This window comes from Heliangelus exortis, chromosome 2 (genome assembly GCF_036169615.1).
Source record: "Heliangelus exortis chromosome 2, bHelExo1.hap1, whole genome shotgun sequence".
Lineage (NCBI taxonomy): Eukaryota > Metazoa > Chordata > Aves > Apodiformes > Trochilidae > Heliangelus > Heliangelus exortis.
The window spans coordinates 42,697,534-42,716,690 of NC_092423.1; the positions used below are offsets into that span (position 1 = coordinate 42,697,534).

At 37.5% G+C, this 19,157-nt stretch overlaps 1 protein-coding gene across 9 annotated transcripts in view; it reads right to left on the reverse strand.

Annotated features, from left to right (window-relative positions):
* Positions 1-19,157, reverse strand: part of HDAC9 (histone deacetylase 9) — a 458,285-nt gene that overhangs the window by 422,906 nt on the left and 16,222 nt on the right. For all 9 annotated transcript variants that reach the window (XM_071735765.1, XM_071735762.1, XM_071735760.1 and 6 more), the window contains exon 2: positions 708-817. In XM_071735765.1, the coding sequence (XP_071591866.1) occupies positions 708-726 (19 nt within the window). In that variant the 5' untranslated portion in view covers positions 727-817. The remainder of the gene's footprint in view (positions 1-707; positions 818-19,157) is intronic.

The following is a 19,157-nucleotide window of genomic DNA, read 5'->3' on the forward strand; positions in this document are numbered from 1 at the left end:
CTGTAAAGTGTTATTTTACCAACAGTACTAGAAATAGATACTTCAAGTGTGGGTGAAAAAAGTGTGAACCATCTGGGACATTGCACAGATTCAAACTGGGGACTCTCAATCCTCAAAGGAACTGAAGTCAAGGCTTGTTCCATATACAGCATTCTGTTTCTTTGAAAGTTTAAACACCAGATACAGCTATTAATAATTCACTTTCTATCAGGTGAACCAGCAGTAACTCATTTTGCAGGTATCAGATAAAGCAGCTTTAGAGACCATTGTTAATTACACATCCTTGAAGGAAGAAGCTCTACAAAGAATGCCCAGTGTGGGCAAATATGACTTCAGAGCTAAAAAGGAAAATAACAGAATACTATCTGCCCTTTCTTTAAACAAAGGCAGATAATGTTTTATTATTAAGAATTAAAATGTTTTAAGATGCCTACTCATTATTATTTCACTTTCTTAATAAACTCTTCAAGAATATTTTAAAAGCACTGTAAAATTATACTAGCCTTTTTAATTCAGCTGAGATCAGGTTTCCCCAAAATGGCTTTTTTTTGCCTGCATAGCTTTTATCCTATTTTATAAAACAGTTATGAAGTACAGCTGGCATATCAGGCACTTGCCAAATCCATTACATCAACACAGAGAATTATGCACATCCTAAAAGAAGACAGTGTTCTGCAGGAGTGAGGAATAAAACTAAAAAAACTGACCTGGTGTTGTGGAGCTCATTGCTCTTGATGGAATGGTAAATTGTTGACAGTGTAAAGCCAAACTGTGACAGTTGCTCAGATTCTGAGGTTCTTCCAGAGGTGTGGAGAATCTATATAAAATAAAGAAAAAATAAGTTTGACCTATACATTGAAAACATACTGTTTTTTAAGAGAAGATAGTTATGTCAACCACACTTAAACAGAAGTTTTTGGAACTTCTTGGAAACCTCTCTCAAATAAAAGGTTCTTTCTTCTATGTACATTTTTTTCTCTAAATTCAAGAGCCGATGATCACTTACAAGACTAAAGCTAAAAATCCTCAAGCTTCAGGGCAGCCCAGACTCAGATACAAGTTTACATTACAGCCTATCTATACTTCTTTCTCTTCATACTAAGACCAGTGAATTACATGAACTAGAGTTTGAAAGACTTGAGGAAGAAATAGCTGAATTACATCCATGTGGCTAAGCAGTGGCCAATTCATACTCTTGCTGTAGTCATTTTCAGTCAGCATTGAAACATGAATGTGCAGGAACACATCTGCATTTCTGGAATACCTACTACTTCTTTACCCTACAGTGTTTACGTAACTCAGAATAGAATTTGTTGAAATAATTAGCATAGTGGAACGACTCTCCCTCTACTAACTAATGGCATGTCTGACACCACAAAGATAGCTGCTAATAGTGTGGGCTGCTTGAGAGCCAGGCGAGGAAGGTTCTGCAGTTTGGCTGAATCCTTTCACAGTCTTGTGGCATTCATAGTTCACTGTTGAAGCAGAGGCAAAAGCATTCCTCTAATATTCTGATCTGCTGAAAGTTTAAAGCTGCAGAGAGGAGGCTTTCAGGGAATTAAAATATCATTTCATTCAAGCATGATATTGACAGCTTAATGGGAGAGAGAGGAAGGCTGTAGTGCACTACAGTGCCTGCGACTGTCCCATTCAGCCATTGCTCCTGAAGCATCTAAGTAGTCAGAGATATTCTTAGTGCTGAATATTTTAGCAGCTTTTGTCACTTTTTTTAAACCACCAACAGCACATTTAGTTTCAAGCTGAGTTCAGCCAAATTTCAGATAGTAAATTACATTTTAACTAAGTATAATAATTTAAGTTTACTATCACTATTTTTCAAGAAAGGGAACATATAGATAAGCAACTTCTGCTTTTATGCCCACTGAAGTAGCTTGCTCAAACAGCCATGATATTTGGACTCATCTAACGCTCCGGCAGAGAGCACCTGTGGAACCAAAATTCATGATACCTCATGAAAATCCTACTTTAGCTTACATTATGCATCAAATTTCATCAAATATCAGATGGACCAGCTATTAAACTGAACAGTCTCTACTGTTAATTTAATCCAAACCTTCTATTTGTGCACATTTTTACCTTGATTGAGGCAGGCAAGTTACTGCCCAGTACAGCTCCCAGATTTGTCAATGTAAGTATAAAGAATGCACAGTTCAGACCAGCCAAGTTCTAAGACTATTATTTCATTTCTGAGAGCTCATTACTGTCTTAGCAACTAAAGAGAGAAAACTGTTCTCCAGTGAATTCAACATCATTCATTTGGTAACCAGCCTTAGCTGTGACTACTTTCTATTTCACAATGTGAAACAGTGAATTTTCATGCTTAACTATTGACTTTACTAGAGTAAGTTTTCAATAGAGATTTAAAATAATCATAAAAGTCTCGACATTAGGATTTGACAATATCCTAAAGAAAACATTTTTAATCACCATAACTAAAACTACTATTTTGCCTCATTTCAATTAAAGTACAGCCTCCCATCTAAGTGGATATTTGAAACTAGTATGACCACAGAACATGCAGGCAGTCCAGACTGAATGGCAAAGCTTTCACTTCACACAAATTTCCATTTTTTCCCCCAAATACAAATAACTGCAAGTAATTTGGGATGGGTATGCAAGATAATGAGAGATGAGTAAATATGCTTGACGCGCTGCTGTCAGTGCAAATGCTGCCATTCCACACTCCACCAATACAATGGTCAACCACAGGGTTACCGATCCCAGCTTTGCTGAAAATGTAGAAAGCAGCTGCTTTATGGCTCTTTCATGCTTTTCTAGAGCAAGGAACATTTACCCTTGGAGGACAATCAAGTTAAGGAAGACTTAAACAATCTAGGCATACTTAAGTTTACGTGATGATGCTTCCATGAGTGCTGAGGGAACTGGCCAGTATCAATGAAAGCTCACTCTCAGATTACGTTTGAAAAGTCATGACCATCAAGGGAGGTTCAAAAAGACTGTAAGAAAGCAAACATGGTTCACAAAGGTTGTAAGTAAGTAAACACTATTCCTGTTTTGGGGAAGGACAAGAAGAATACAAAGAACTATCGGCTTGTCAATTTCATCTCAGTTTCTAGGAACGTGATGAAGAGAATGATCCTGGAAACAATTTTGAAGTATGCAAAAGAGAGGAAGGTAATGGGAAATCAGTCTGTGACAGCAGTGAGCCCCGGTGGCCTGGAAGGCCAGGATACAGGCATCCTGGCTTCTATCAGGAACAGTGCGGCCAGCAGGACTGGGAATGCCATTCCCCCCCTGTACTCAGCACTGGTGAGGCCTCACCTCGAGTACTGTGCACAGCGCTGGGCCCCTCGCTTCAAGGAGACTGAGGGGCTGGAGTGGATCCAGACGAGAGCAATGAGGTTGGTGAAGGGACTAGGCGGAAAGTCTTAAAAGGAGAGGCTATGGGAGCTGGGGTTGTAAACCTTCAGGCTAAAGCCTGAAGAAGAGGAGACTCAAGGGGGACCTTATCATGCTCTGCAACTACCTGAAGGGAGGCTGTAGTCAGGAGGGAGTCGGGCTCTTCCCCCAACGAGTGACAGGATGAGAGGCCATGGCCTGAAGCTGCTCCAGGAGAGGTTTAGGCTGGATATCAGAAAGCAATTCCTCACGGAGAGGGAGATCAGGCACTGGAATAGACTGACCAGGGAAGCAGTGGAGTTACCATCCCTGGAGGTGTCTAAGAAAAAGCTGGATCTGACACTTAGGCCATGGTCTAGCCAGGGTGGTGGTGTTAGGTCATAGGCTGGACTCGGTGATCTTAGAGGGTTTTTTCAACCTCAATAATGGTGTGATTCTGTGAAACAGTCAGCATGCATTTATGAAGAAATACTTGACTAACGTGATAGCCTTCTACAACAAAATGACTGGCAATATAGATGAGGGGAAAGAAGTAAATGTTGTTTCTCTTGACTTCAGCAAGGCTTTCAGCACTGTCTCCCAGAACACCCTCACAGGCAAACTGTTAAATACAAATAGATAAGTAGACAGAAGGGTGTCTGAAAAGTGGATGAGCTGCCAGGCTCAGAGGGTTAAGATCTGCAGCCCAATTCCACTTGAACATCAGATAGCACTTTTTTCACCGCCACCAAGGCCAAACACCTCAGAAACAGAATGCCCAGCAAGTCTGTTGAGTCTCCATCCTTGGAGATATTACATTGTCTTGGGAAATCTGCTGCAGTTGACCCAGACTTGAGGAAAGGGTGGACCAGGTATCTCCAGAGGCCCCTTCTAATCTCAGCTACTCTGTGATTCCATGATGTGGAATTTGGTAATTTTTTCTCTTTCAAGATCATGGTAGACAGCATCAGCACTGAATATTCATTGCCATTAAACCTACTGAGAATAACACCCATAGAAGAAAGCGTTCTGCTGGAATACCCATAAAAAGATTTCTGTTAAGGAATTTTGTAAATTCAACTGCACTGGTAGTCTGATATTTTATGAAGTGGCAGTTGGCATCCTGCCTGATACTCTATTTCCATATATTTCTGGTAAATGCAAAGTTTTCAGTAGTTGAATATTGCTGTTCAGGTTCAGTTTTAACAACTCTTTGAAAAAATTATACAAGGCTCATATTGTCAAAGCTCAGATTTAGAACCATGAAAAATTCCACATCATCATATCCAGAATTATATCCACAACACAGAGACTCTCATTCAAATAGTCATCTACTGATCAGCTAACATGCTTCATTTCTTTCCCTCTACTGAAGGAATGTCATGATGTAAAATGAACTGCAGTGCCACATGTTTTCCAATGTTAACATTGAACCAAAGGGAAAAATCATAGTGCTGGCTACAGAACACTATAATTTTATGAAGGGTACTATGGTCCTTGTGAGATGCAATTGTACTCCAAATTCACCCACAAAAAAAACCCCAAAATCAACAAAAAAATTTAAAAAAAAAAACCACAAAAAACCCCAAAACCAATAAAACTTAGAGCTTCTGACTGGTCAAGTCTTGAAGACACAAAGGTACAGCAAGTGGTCCCAGGATTCACTATAGTCCATCCATGTATTTAATAAGGCAATCCACTTGAACTGATGATAACTCACTAATCAAGTTATGTACTTGGCAGATTAAGCACAGTATGCAGCAAATTAGCATCTACCTTCAAATGTATCACTGGCAGCGATGCTGCTCATAAATGACTTCCATTTGCTCACCCAAGAACCCTGAACCTGTTCCTCTTTCTTCAAATTCAATAGTTCATGTGTTCCAAGAACTGATGCAGCTTTGAAACTGCACGAGATGAAATGTAGGTCCTTATGTCCAGTGGCCACCATAAAGCTTAGGTTTCTCATTACTATAAATAGGCAGAAAATTTTCAAACAGAAATAAGCATTACAAGTTAATACCAGTCCCTGGTGACTGTCCCTGTCACTGTGCAGTCCCAAGACTATATTCACTTACTGCTCTTTTTTTTTTTTCTATCTTCTGCCTATATTTCAAAATTATTTTGGGAATTGGGTTTCTGAAATAGGATGCCCTGCATGCAATTTAACAGAATTCAGATGAAACAGATATTTCTACCTCTATTTCCCCCTTCTCCAAGATGAATTTTTCATGAGCACTTTTGAAATGAATCCATAAGCACAAGTTTTTCAAAAATATATCCTGGAGGTATCTTCCAGATCTTTTTCTTTCAGGAGTATTTTTTACCCAATTCCAAAATATCTGTATTTTTTAAGGTGTTTAAAAACACTATGCAAAGATTTTGCAGATAAAATGCAGAATCTTACACTTCAATACATTCTGAACATGACAGGTTGGCACCCCTAATAACACATCTGATTCTCTGCTGGATATATTGTTTTAAAATAGCTTTCAATTACTTATAGACAAAACTGTTGTTCCATACTTGAGATCAAAGTCCTGCAAGCCATTCATCCTCAAGTGTACAAAGGAAGGAACAGTAATCGCTTCTCCTCACAACAGCTTGTGTCTTAAACAACTAAGCATCTAAAACAGCTTTTAGAATTAGTACATATTATGAAATCAAACAAGCAGTTTAGTAAAAAGCACAGTTAAAACAAATCTGAAAGGTTAAAACAACAATAAATAAACAAACCCACTAGCATCAGTTTTTCCCATAGGGCACGAAAAAAAACAATAGTTGAAAAAAATCTTCTTCCGAAGTACTGGTATTTTACACACAAAAAAAGATTGAATAAATATTCATATTGTATATAACGAAAACCATAGGAGGGAAAAAATACATCAATTTGCAGATCTTGAAAAAAAGCATAGCAATATAAAGACTGGAAGACAAATCAGTGAACTTTTACTTTATCCACAAAAGCCGAATCCAGAGTGCCAAATCCAACTCTTCTAACCTTATACGAACCTTCTAAATTTTACAAGAAAGCAAGCTGACATATGGAAAAGGAAAAAAAAAACAAGATCACGTGTTGAGAAATGTTGGTGTGAATTCTAAAAACAGATGACTTCAAGTCATCAGCTCAAAGAGCAAATGACTATATACTCTCTCGTTGCATTTCTATTATATTTGGTTCACAAGCATAAAATAAAGTAGACTAAAACCAGACATCATGCAGAATAACATTGTTAGCCAGTGACCTTTATATGCAAGTGCAGTGCAGACTTGCTAGCAGCATTATCAATCCAAGAGATATTGGGGTACATAAGTCCTACCAGTGAGAATCTCAGGGTTCCATAGAACAGGAACACCGTCAGCATCCAGACCTCAGGCAGAATTAAATATTTTTTACAATATGGTGTTCAGGTACCTTATTCTTAATTAGATAGCTATTTAACAACTTTTTGAAGTCTGTACCAGTTTTGCAGTACATATCCTTGCAGGTCAGTATTAAGGAACTACTCTAGCTGCCAGGTTCTGGACTATCAATTATCATGCTCTTCGTACTTCCCTACCAAAATAATTTTAGACATATAGTGCCTATAAGAAGTGTCTTACTGAGCCTGTAAGGAATCCTCAGGTTTATAACTAGCTATATCCTATCAGTGTATCACAAACTCTAAAGTATGCTGCATGGCAGGAGATGCACAATGTTGTGCAGAAATATGATTAGGTTAATACAGTCCTTTCATTTCTCAACAGCAACACAGTGGCTGGATTGTGCTGTGTCTCAGTTTCAGCTGTGCAAAGCTACCTAACCCTTTCCCTACCCATTTAGATGCATATGTTAAACAGTGAATAAATTCACATTATTTCTTTTGAAGAGTAACTTACATCAACATTTAAAATTATTCATATGCAATGTTATACAGTTTTATACCTGACACATTCAGTGACCAGAGTATTTAAGGCAGCTGTGAGAATGATCAGACTTCTGTCTAGTAATCCTCCTTTCTGAAGCTCTCTTTAAGCAAGCAAAAGATCCATACAGGCATCTGGTCAACCTATTTTACTTTCACCATCTAATAGAGATGAAACAAATCAGATTTCTAAAAAGTGAGATGAGATGATGCCTTTCATTAAAAATAAGTCTTGGGCCCCAATCATCAGGATTAAATAATGTGCTGCTAAGCAGTTGGCTGGAGTTCTGCTATGCCAATTACAACAAATTGGCACAAGTTTCTGCTCTGTTTTCCAGTGAAGTCAGTTGGAAATATGATCCAGCTAAAAACAATCATTTTTTTCAGCCTCACCACGTTTTTGGAACTTGTGCATTACACACCTCCAGAAATACTTCTACTGCAGTTTAAGTTGTCCTGTCTCCTTCCTCCACCTAAACCCTTGGCTGGGCCAAGAGAGGTACACACCAAGCTGTGTGCACAGTAGAAGTGAGGTACAAAATTCATCCTGCATCAAGTACTACCAGGTAGTAGCAGGGACCTCAACAGGTGAAGGACTGGCCTGCATGATGCATTCATAGTATAAAAAAAATATGAGATGTGCTAACCTCTCTATGTCCACATTTTGTTACTTTTTTTTTTTTTTTAATTATGCCAGATTTTAATCAGTAATGCTGAAAAGTATTTTGGAAACAAAAAGAAATTCTTGAAGAATTTTGTATTTTTGGAAACAAAAAGAAATAGGAAAAAACGAATCACAACATTTGGCCACTGAAGCTAAATTTGTCTTCCATGGCTTCTGCCACTTGAAACAGTGTAAAACATAACTACAGCTAAGCCTGTATCACCAGTCAACATATACAGGTACTTCAAGAGAGAACAAGCTGTCTCCCGCATTCCCAGAGTCCTGCCAATGGATCCTGCTGGAGCCAGGAAAGCATAATGGACTTCTCAGATTCTTCTCAAAGCCTGATGAAAAGAGGGATGGACGTATCAAAAGTTAATGCTTCTCAAAGCCCTAATGATTCTTCTAAACTGAATTTTGGTGACTAGCAAAGAAATAAACTACCAGGAGGGGCCTGAAGAAATCCAGTCAAACAAAAGGAAAGAAATAAATGAACAAAAATCTTTTTCACTGCAACAGGTTGCCTCAGGGTGGCTGTGTAGTCTCCACCCTTGGAGAAACTCAGAAACCAAGTGGCCTTAATCAGCCTACTCTGTCTGTCTCATTCAACCCCAAGCTTCAGCTATTCTGGTGAGCAGCTCCAAAACAGATGAAGAACAGCAATTAGAGATAATATGAAATTGGGTCCTCCCACAAAAGGGTGCAGAGAAACTTCAACCAGACAGAAAGCATTTGTGTCTTACATTTTTCAAAAAGCTGGACAAAGTAAGCCACTACAAGAAATTACAGAAACCCAGATGTTTTGAAGAAAATCTCCAATTGTAAATTTCTCTTATTCTGCCTCTCTTCCTCAGCACTGACAAAACTAATCATGCAGGCTTGTGGGAATGAAGCCTCAGAGAGAACTCAAGCAACTAATTTAGAAATGCTATGTATCACATGCTTAAGCTTGCCTTTGAAAAATTTTAAGTCAGCTTATGTGGAAAGCAAAGGCAAACTTAAATGACAGCAGGAGTACTAATTATCATCAATAACACAATCACTGATAATTAAAAAACAAACAAACAAAAAAACCAGAAAAAATGCCTTTTGACTTATGTAAAAGGAAACAACTCTGTTAAAACCGTAAGAGCATAACGTTACCCATCTCTGCCTGCTGTCTGTCCAAGAATACCCTTTTCTCTAAAGACGAATTAGATTAAATTTAATTTTAACCCATGAAAATGATTAACAACTGACTACAGTAAAAGGAGAGAAGGAGGGAACTGTTTATTCTACATGTGCACACATACAGAATAAAAAAACCAAAACACTCCAACACACATTCTTAGTAAGTGGTCTTACACAAGAAGGAGAAAGGAAACATGTAAGCTTTTACCATTCATGTCATTAAAATACAACTTTTCCCATGGGCTCAGGTAACCCAAACTGGTTCAGGGCACTAAAACTAGTAACAAACTTTCCAAATAACAAAAAACAGACAGTAAATAGAGCACTTCTGAAACCCTTTGAGGCTCTAACTTAGAGTCCACAGTGGTTTGGTTTATATTTGGGTTTACATGATTTGAAAACTAAATTTCTCTCAATCACTCCCCCTTTTTTCTTAAACTGAATTACATTTTATGTGCTTGCTGCAGTATGTAACTAACATACAACTATCAATGTACAAATTCAGGTAGTGACACAATTTTCCTCTGTTGTTTACTCTCTCTTCAGTAAATGGGCAGTATAACAACTTGTTTATTATGTTTCAAATTTAATCCAAGATGCACAGCATCTGAATATCCACAGTGGGCCAACTTGGTAATTATAACATATCAGAACATCAAAGCTTGATACAGAAATGCACTTTTGCATTTCTGAAACATCATACTTACTTAGAATAACAGAATGCATCTCATGAAACAAGAATTATTAGCCACCCTATGGGAGTCTATCTGTCTCAGACAGACTCTACAGGAAGAATCTACTCATCTAGAAGAGCAAGCCTCCAAAGGGAATCTCAGACAGCTGACTGGGGTTGCAAATTGCCCTCTGAAGGAATCAGTCTTGCTTTCCTTCTCAGCTCTTAAAGAAAGCATGAGGGTTTGTGAGGGCTAAGTTAAAAGGAAAGACAAAAAATAAATTAAAATAGCAGCTTCATATATAAGGTTCCTCAGACTCTACAAAAAATGTACTTGGACCTACCAAAAAATTATTTTCAGTATAATTAGAATCATCGAATCATGGTTGGAAAGGATGTTCAGGATCAATGAGTCCAACCTTCAGTCCTACACCACTTTTATCACTAAGCCCCATCTGCCTGTTTTTTGAATACCCCTGGGGACAGTGACTCCACCACCTTCCTGGGCAAACGGTTCCAATGCTTCACCACTTTCAGTGAAGCAATTTTTCCTAATTTCTAATCTGAACCTCCCCTGGCACAACTTGAACCCATTTCCTCTTCTCCACTGGTCACTAGTGAGAAGATGCCAACACCTGCCTCACCACAACCTCCTTTCAGGGAGCTGTAGAGAGCAATAAGGTCTTCCCTCAACCTCCTCCTCTCCAGGTTGAACAGCCCCAATTCCTTCAACATATCCTCATAAGACCTGTTCCAGACCCCTAATCAGCTTGATTGCCCTTCTCTGCACCCTATCCAGCACCTTGATGTCTCATCTGTGGTGCTCAAGGTATGGCCTCACCGAGGCTGAGCACAAGGGCAAAATCAAAAGGTCCTGCTGGTCACACTGTTCCTGATACAGGCCAGGATGATGTTGGTTTCTCGGCCACCTGGGCACACTGCTGGCTCAGGTTCAGCTGCTGTCAGTCAACACCCCCAGGTCCTTCTCTGCCGGGCAGCTCTCCAGCCACTCCTCCCCAAGCCTGTAGTGCTGGTGGGGGTGGTTGTGGCCAAAGTGCAGGATCAGACATTTGGCCTTACTGAAACTCATACTATTGGCCTTGGCCTACCTATCAAGCCTGTCCAGATACCTTTGCAGAGCCTCCCTACTCTCAGGCAGATCAGCACTTCCACCCAGGTTAGTGTCATCTGCAAACTCACTGAGACTGCACTCTATCCCCTCATCCAAGTCATCAATAAAGATGTTAAACAGGAGCAAAGTACATTCAAACAACAAACTCATGACAACTTCGTTGTAGGCCAAGAGTTCCGATAATATAAAGAAGCACCTACAAATAGGTAAAACACAAGCTAAAAACCATTGTGATAACCTACAGAAAGCAGTGGGTTGCTTCCATTATGTAGCATGCAGAGGTCCCAGGCAAGAACAAGACCATCTTGTGTTTCTGTAAAGCATAATGGAGTTTGGAACTTGGAATCTGTGCCAGCAAACCAGACAGAGGGGGGACAACAGGGTTAGTAAAGGCACAAGCACAATGATGAGTTGTTGCAAGACGAACCTCTCTTAGGGCACAGCACTCTGAGGTCCAACAGGTGTTCCAGCAGGAGTGCACAAATAGTGCTCTAGTGCTCTGAGTCTGTTGCCCTCAGGGTTGATCAGCCTGCCTCGGTGCTACTGCTCTGGATTCAACCAACCTCTCTGCTGGCTTGCTCAGGAATGAGCTGAGCCTGTGCTTCAAGCCTCACCTTTTATTGGCCCCCTAATCCTGCTCATGCGCAGTTGGGGCCCGCCCTAACCAGGCACAGGTGGGCTTAACACAAGCTCATGCCCACTACCTGGTAATTAGTGGCACCTGGTTGCCTCATTTCACTACAATGAGTGGCAACTGACCCTTTCAAGCAAAGAAAAATTTTTATAAAGTGATAAAGTCAGAGTAACAAAACAATCAACATCAAAGGTACATAAAAATTTTTAGCGAGTTTAGCTTTAGGAAGTGGAGGCAACCTCAACATGTTATTTTTTATAGCTGTAATACATTACTTGAGATGTTGTCCAATATTACATCATTAAAAAGTAGCTGAGATGAATCAAAGTTTTCCATTTAAATCTGTGATAGAAAACTGAGTTTATCTGCTTAGCTGCAAAAGGAGTTTTTTCGCTTTTACTATCAAGAATCCTTCACCCTTTGTTGCTTAATTAACAGGTAAGTATTTTTCCATTCACTGAAAAAAACTTTCAGTCAAATTTCCCTCATGGTAAGCACAAGATGGCCAGAGAACTTATGAGTGAAATATGTATATAAACCTAACATTAAAAACATTATATTTTCTGTCATTGGATTTTATCAACATGTAAAGAAATTTTTTCAGCACTACCTTTTACATACACAAGGTTTCAATTCTGGCTTTTCAGGTCTAAAAGAACTATTAGTCTTAATTGTTTAAGCAGTTATTTGCATTGTTTAACAAGTAACAAATTTTGTAGCACTTGCATTACAAAACACAAAACTTTCTGTGAAACCAATGCTTTTAAGAACATTTCCATTGAATGTTCTATGATGATGGCTTTCTTTACAGTTAGAGCTTTACTTGCCTTCACAGGGAAAAAAAACAAGTTTAGGATTAAAACTGAAGTCTGTAAGGACTGTGGTTAAGAAGGGACTAAATAATACATGGATGTTTGACACCTTCAGCAGTTGAATACAAACCAAAAAAACACTTTCTGCATCAGGCAGTTAAACCAGATTGCAGCTCTGAGAGTTATTTTAACATGCAGTTACATTTCTGTGATTTCATCAATGGGTTTTTTTTGGGGGGGAAAAAACAAACAAAAACTTCATCTTTGATAATTCATAACTTAGTATTGTGACACATGCTTCATACAGGAACTTGTCAGCCACAATACAAGAGACTGATGAATTGAACTCATACAGCAGAACTTAAGAGAAAATTCTAACGTCTGCTACAAGTGTGTGTTGTCATTTAGCAACAGCACTAGGCAAAATAATGGAAAAAGGTTACAACATTCAAAAAGGTCATGAAAACTAAGCCTTGTCCAGGATCAGGAGAACAAAAAAAACCACCATAGAACATTCTCACCAAGGTCTTTTTCACTCTCTCTCAGTGCCTCAGGATTGAGGAAAAAAATAAAATAATCAAAACATAAACAGACCCAACACACATCAATTCAACCGGCTTGTTTTGTCCCCATCAGGTACTATAGATATACATACATGCACATACATACATGCATACACCTGCAACTATTTTTAATGTATATTTTTGTACATTAACTTAATTACAAGGAAGGTTACATACCTGCACATTCCAGATATAAATATCAACTCAGATGCCAGCTCCAAGAAAAAGGTTTAAAAGTTTTATCTAGCAACAAGCTACAGGTAAATCTCCCCATTTAATAAAATGAATTCTGTATTCATGTATTTTTGTATCTAGTTACATATATAAAAAAATAATAGTGACTCCAAGTGACTCCATTTCCTTTCTTCTTAGACAAGTGGCAAGAATTCTAATTTGAAAGATTTCACATGCACATTTCAGTTTCAACCATGTGAGCTTCTTCTTTCAACACGAGAATTCAGTTTTGAATTGCAGATTTAATATACTCAAGACCTCAAGAAAAATCACAGCCAAAACCATCAAGCTCCAGGAAAACTTGGGCGGGGGGGGGGGAGTGGTGAAGAGAAAACACACACAAGAAAAACCCTGACAACATGCCTAGGAACATGCAATAAAATCCCACTTGCCCCAGGTGAAAACAAAAGCACAACAAGCAAAAGCAGGGCTAAAGATGAATCAACACTCAGTCTCATTTAGAGAAGCAACCCTGACTGGATTAAAACAATTTTAATTAACTCAATGGTTTTAGCAAACACTTCAGAAGGAGCACTGCAGAACACTGTAACCCACATTATAGAAACAAGTATAAAGATGTTGTTTAAATGCATTAAAAGCTTGCTTTTTTCCTCCCTATTCTTTCATAATCAGCAACCTGAATTTCCATGCAAGAGACGAGATCTTTGAAGACAGATGTTGGTGACACACAGTTTGTTAAGCAGATGAACTTCAGAGTGCTCAGGCATGAAAGAACGTTTGGTGTTTTGGGGTGGCTTTTTTTTTCTTTTTTGCTATTCTGTAGGAGGAAATAGGTATGCAGTTGTCAACCAGTCAGAGAGTCACAGAATTCATTTTATGATTCAGTGAGACTCCTGCTGTTGTCCCTAAAACAGGTATAAGACTAGCAAAAACTTTTTACTTACACTAAAAAAAAAAAAGGGTATTCATCCCTTATTCATCCCTATCTAATGCAGTGATCCACAACCTGAAGAGGCCGCTGCAATTTGAAACCAAAGGGAAATATGTCACCTTTCAAAAAAGATTTTCAGGTTGCAGAAGGAATTCTACATTAAACTATCACCAATCAAATATATAAACAAAGCTAATGTCAACCAGAATAGGACATTTCTTAAGCCTTTGGGTCAAAAAAAAAAAAAAAAAAAAAAAAAAAAAGCACAAACAAATTAGGCAGGAAGGGACACAATAAACTCAATAAACTGGGTAGGTGGAACAGAACAAGTTTCCAGCATGCTTCTGAGTGGGAAGCAATATTACAAGCAACTTTTCTACGTAGCTTTCAGCATGATTAATATTCCAAAATTAAGGAAAAAATAAAAAAAAGAAAAAGGAAAAAAAAAAAGAAAAAAAAGAAAAGAAAGAAAAAAAGAAAAAAAAAGAAAAAATCCCAAACCAGAGTTACAAATTGCAGTTCCTACAATATTTATTGGTACAGTCTCAACAAAATGGAGTAAGGACAAAAGCAGAAACACAGGGTTTGTGAGTACACCAAAAGGAAAGGGTGTTCAGATGTTTTCAAGATACTCAACACAGAATTTAACAGTCTGCTTTTAGGAAAATTCAGATTTTACATCGATAGAAATAAAAAATTTCCATATAAAAATTACATATATATACAAATGCAGTCACCTGCCATCTAAGCATAAATCACTTTGGTAACCACATTTCTGTAGAAAAAGAGGAGTTAATGAAAGCAGTCCTAGATTTTTTTTCTCACAACAGGCAAGCAGCGTAAGAGAAAATAATTAAAATTATAGTGTTACGTTTGGATTTACTGCCAAGCTCTTACAGCAAGTAAATCCAGATGCACAAACAGAAATAGATACTATGTTCTTTTTACTGGCAGGGCCCCAACAACCTGTCTGCAGTCCATGGCAGCTCATCCAGCTGCAGATTTCCTGCTGCAGACTGCTCCTGGCACATGCCTAACTCCTATCATTTTGTTAGAACACCAACCAGACTGCAAATTCAACGAGGAACAAGTTTCAGTGGAACCTGCATCACTATGTTCAATGATACTACGCATGCCATACCACAGACTGCTAAAAAAACATCACATTGAAACATTTTCCAGTGTACACAGTTGGGGTTTTTTTATTTAGTATATTTAGTTCTACCATATTTTCTTTCATTTTTTCTTTTATTTTTAAACTTTAATAGTATGGCAATCAAATTCCTCTTGACTTTAGGACACGCAGACAGCTTCATGGTTGAATCAGTCTAAACAGAGTTTCAGCAAAGTAAAAGCAAACACAAAATTTGAAAGCAGGCAGAACAGAAAAAAACCCCACAGGCTTTGTAGTGGAAAATGACTAACCTAATTAATTACTAAATAATTAAAACTATTTAATAAAGATACAGACACCTTAAATAAAGGCACAGACATTACCAATGAGAAAATCCTTTGTTCAACTTCAACGCTGCTTCACTTGAAATATAAAATTTGAGCTTACAACTAGTAATTATGGAACAATTACACTGTCCCACAGCTGGCAGAAGCTGCTTTCCTCATGAACATAAACATCCCTAACCATAAACCTGTGGCTAAAATAGCCTGCGTAAAAGTGGATGAGGTCTCCCAAGAAATGAGTGCAGTGACGTTACCTCCTTTCAAAACCCACTCAAATTCCAAGGGAGCCAAATCTTAAGTCATTTCAGGCTCAAAAAGCAACAACCAGGCAAATGTGGCATAAGCCTTCTTTTAAGGGAACTCTACACTAGCTAAAGGCTGGGTAAGAGTAAGAAGCAAAATCCAGGATTTTTCATTAAAGATTTTTCCAATTAATACATCAATCACAAATTTTATTAATATAAATTATGTAGCTAACAACCGAAAACAAAATAATAAAAATTACTTTTATTTGCCCTCAGAAAGAGTTATTCAGTATTCAGCTATTTCAGCAATAGTCCACAACCTGACTTCCCAGTAAAAGGAAGAATTGGTTTCATACAATTGATAATATCCTGCACAAATAAGTTAAGAGAGCTCATATTGCAGCCCTTCAATGTAAAAGTGAGATTTTCTTACAAGAAAGATAAGAGGCTTTTTAAGGGGCAATGTTTTAAACCTAAAGAGGGTAGGTTTAGACTGGACATAAGAAGGAAATTGTTTAATGATGATGAGACACTGCAACAGGTCGCCCAGAAAAACCTGATTCTATGTTCTTTTTCTTTTTTTTTTTTTTTTTTTTTTTTTTTTTTTTTTTTTTTGAGAATGGTAGAAGAAAGACTAGTTGATGTTTCTGTCTTTGAAACAGTTGATATTTTGTGTCTTTGATTGTCTCAGATGTCTTCTGATTTGAAGTTGTTACAGATGCTGGTGTGAGATTTAATACTGATGACAGCTACCAGTGTGAAGAAAAGCCTTATCAGCCATTTATAGAATTTTAAAACTACTACAAAGGAACTCCATAAATAATACAGTTAGCATTAAAGTGAAACTACGCTGATGTAAGTTAACATATTTTGACTTAAGGGTTAAGAAATAGTTCTACAGATACTGCAACTACACGTGCATTTCATTAGACCCTTAAAGCTGTTCAGTTTCATCACTTCACAAAGTTTTTTTTTGTTTTTAATTTGCCTAAAAAGGTCAAAAAAATGCATCTCCCGTGCTATCATTGACAAAGACTTATAAAGTTAGCATGTTACATTTTCAATAACTCTTTTTTTGTTTCCAGATAACTAAGAAGAAACCAAGATCCAGTTACTGCCAGTCAAGAAAAAACAACCCCAAATGTGAGAAAAAGAAAGAGACAGAAGAGGACATGGAGAAGATTAAGAGAATTTGCTGCACTGCCAGAAGACAATCTAAGAAACTCAGCTTTATTCCCAAGATATGCCTTCAGCTAAAATAGTCAATTATTATAACAAAAAGACAAGGAAAAGAAGCAGTAAGTAAAAGTTACAGTGGTGCTCAGAAATGCAGAATTTCCATTCACAAATAAATTGAAATATGACAGCATCAACTGGGGGTAGGGGAACACAGGAAAAAAAAAATTAAAGACATGCAAGGCAACTCATGCAGTAGGCAAATCAAAGAACCCACAATTTCATGTACCTTTTTGATGTTTCTATAGAGCAAGCCTGCAAACCTCTCCATTTCATTTTCAGGGGAAATAGAAAATATATTTTACTGCAATTAAAAATTTGATTCTGCTGAAATCTATGGCAATGTTCCAATGTTCTACTACTTCAGTTTCTTAACAAATACTTATTGACGTGAATCAAGCTCTGGGCAGTAAAGAAAAAGTAGTATCTATCATCTCTTTCAAAGTTTCATAGTTTTTTATCCTTCCCTTAAAAAAAATAAAAGATCTTCACATGCATACAAAAAAAGTTCTCTCTATCACTGCACCTTTGCTAGTCTTATGACTAACTAGGGTAGGGAAAAGTAAAAGATACTGACAGCTCACTAGAAATGTTTTTTCACGATGCACTTCATATAGCAAGAGAATTAGGTAAGAAATTCAGAAAGAAAAATTACAGGCTTAAAAAAGAAAAATACAGTACCTTTTTCAGGTCAGGAATATCTGCTAATACCATCAGTGAGACAGATACCTTTTCCTCAGAAGAATGGAGAAGCTTTCGTTACCTACTTTCAGGCATGGAAGTCACAATTAAATGCAGGCATCTGCCAAAGAAAATGCATTACAGACTACAGCAGCTGTGTTATTTTGATGAAGAATATATATTACTACTGTTCCGCTGCCACTGAAAAACCTCAGTTAAAGAGAGGCATTTAAAGCTACAGCTCTCAATTCTCGAAATGATCTGTCAGACATATAACTACTACGATGCAGAATTCTAGGGCTTATTTCACTGGTGGAAACATCATTTCCAGTAATTATGTTTATGATAGTAGAGTAAGAAATAACCTTTTTGATTCTGTTACAACACACTATTGAATGAGATTTGTTGTCTTTGTTGTCTCTGGTCACTGCCTCACCTTAAGCCCCACAAATTTTTTTCAGGTTGATCTACAGCTTCATAGATTCTCATTAGATTCTTCATTCAACATAATTTTGTGGAAAAAGGAAGAAGGAGGAGCAAAAAGGAAGAGAAAAAAGGAAAAAAGTTACAGCAAATAGCAGCCTTTAATCTTCAGCAACAACTGCATTCATATCACTTTCAGCTATCTAGTATCAATGTATTTGCTTTGAAACCAAAAATATTTCAATGCCACTTCAAGTTTCCTACATAAAAGTTACCTTGAGATTAAGACACAGCAGAATACTGGTTATATTGATGCCTACTTGATGGAGTTTTTCTTAATGGTCTCTTCTATAGCACTGTCTCCACTCTGGTCCACCTACTGTAAAATCAAAACCCAGTTTTTTAATTCTTAAGCTTTTTCATTTATTCCATACCTCTTACCCTCTTGTCATTAATATGATAACATGATGCAGTCACAGCCCTCTTCCAGCCTCCAATTCTTTTGAAAATACCGTTAGGAATATTGCATGGGAGTATCTGTACCAACACAACTAAAGAGGTCCTCTCACTGGACACAACAAGAACTCCAGAAATCAGAGCTACTGCTAACATTCCAGGATGTAGATGGCATTTATTTGCTGCTATCAACAGTTCCAAAGCTTTTTTCAAGACCATTTCTTCCAGTGTTCAAACCTACTCTGCCTGAGATTGCCACATCACTCAACTGAACACTGGTTTGGTCATTCAGGGTAGTTAGATTTCAATAGTAAATAGATTAAAATTGTGCCAACAGCATAAACAATGCAAAAGCTCGGAATGCAAGAATTTTCTCTGGTTCTTCTGTTCAGAAACTAAATCCATTTTTCATTGATTATTGATTAATTACATTACTCTTACAATTGCCAATCATTTGCAACACAGTAATTTAAATTCCATCTCTTTATTTTTATATTGCATTTTTCTATATCTCCCATATCTTTTTCCATACTATACAAACTGCCTGTTGCATTGACTTACTTCAGCCCTTCTAAGGAGTTTGACTTGTATTACTTCAAACTTTACTGATTTTTAGAAA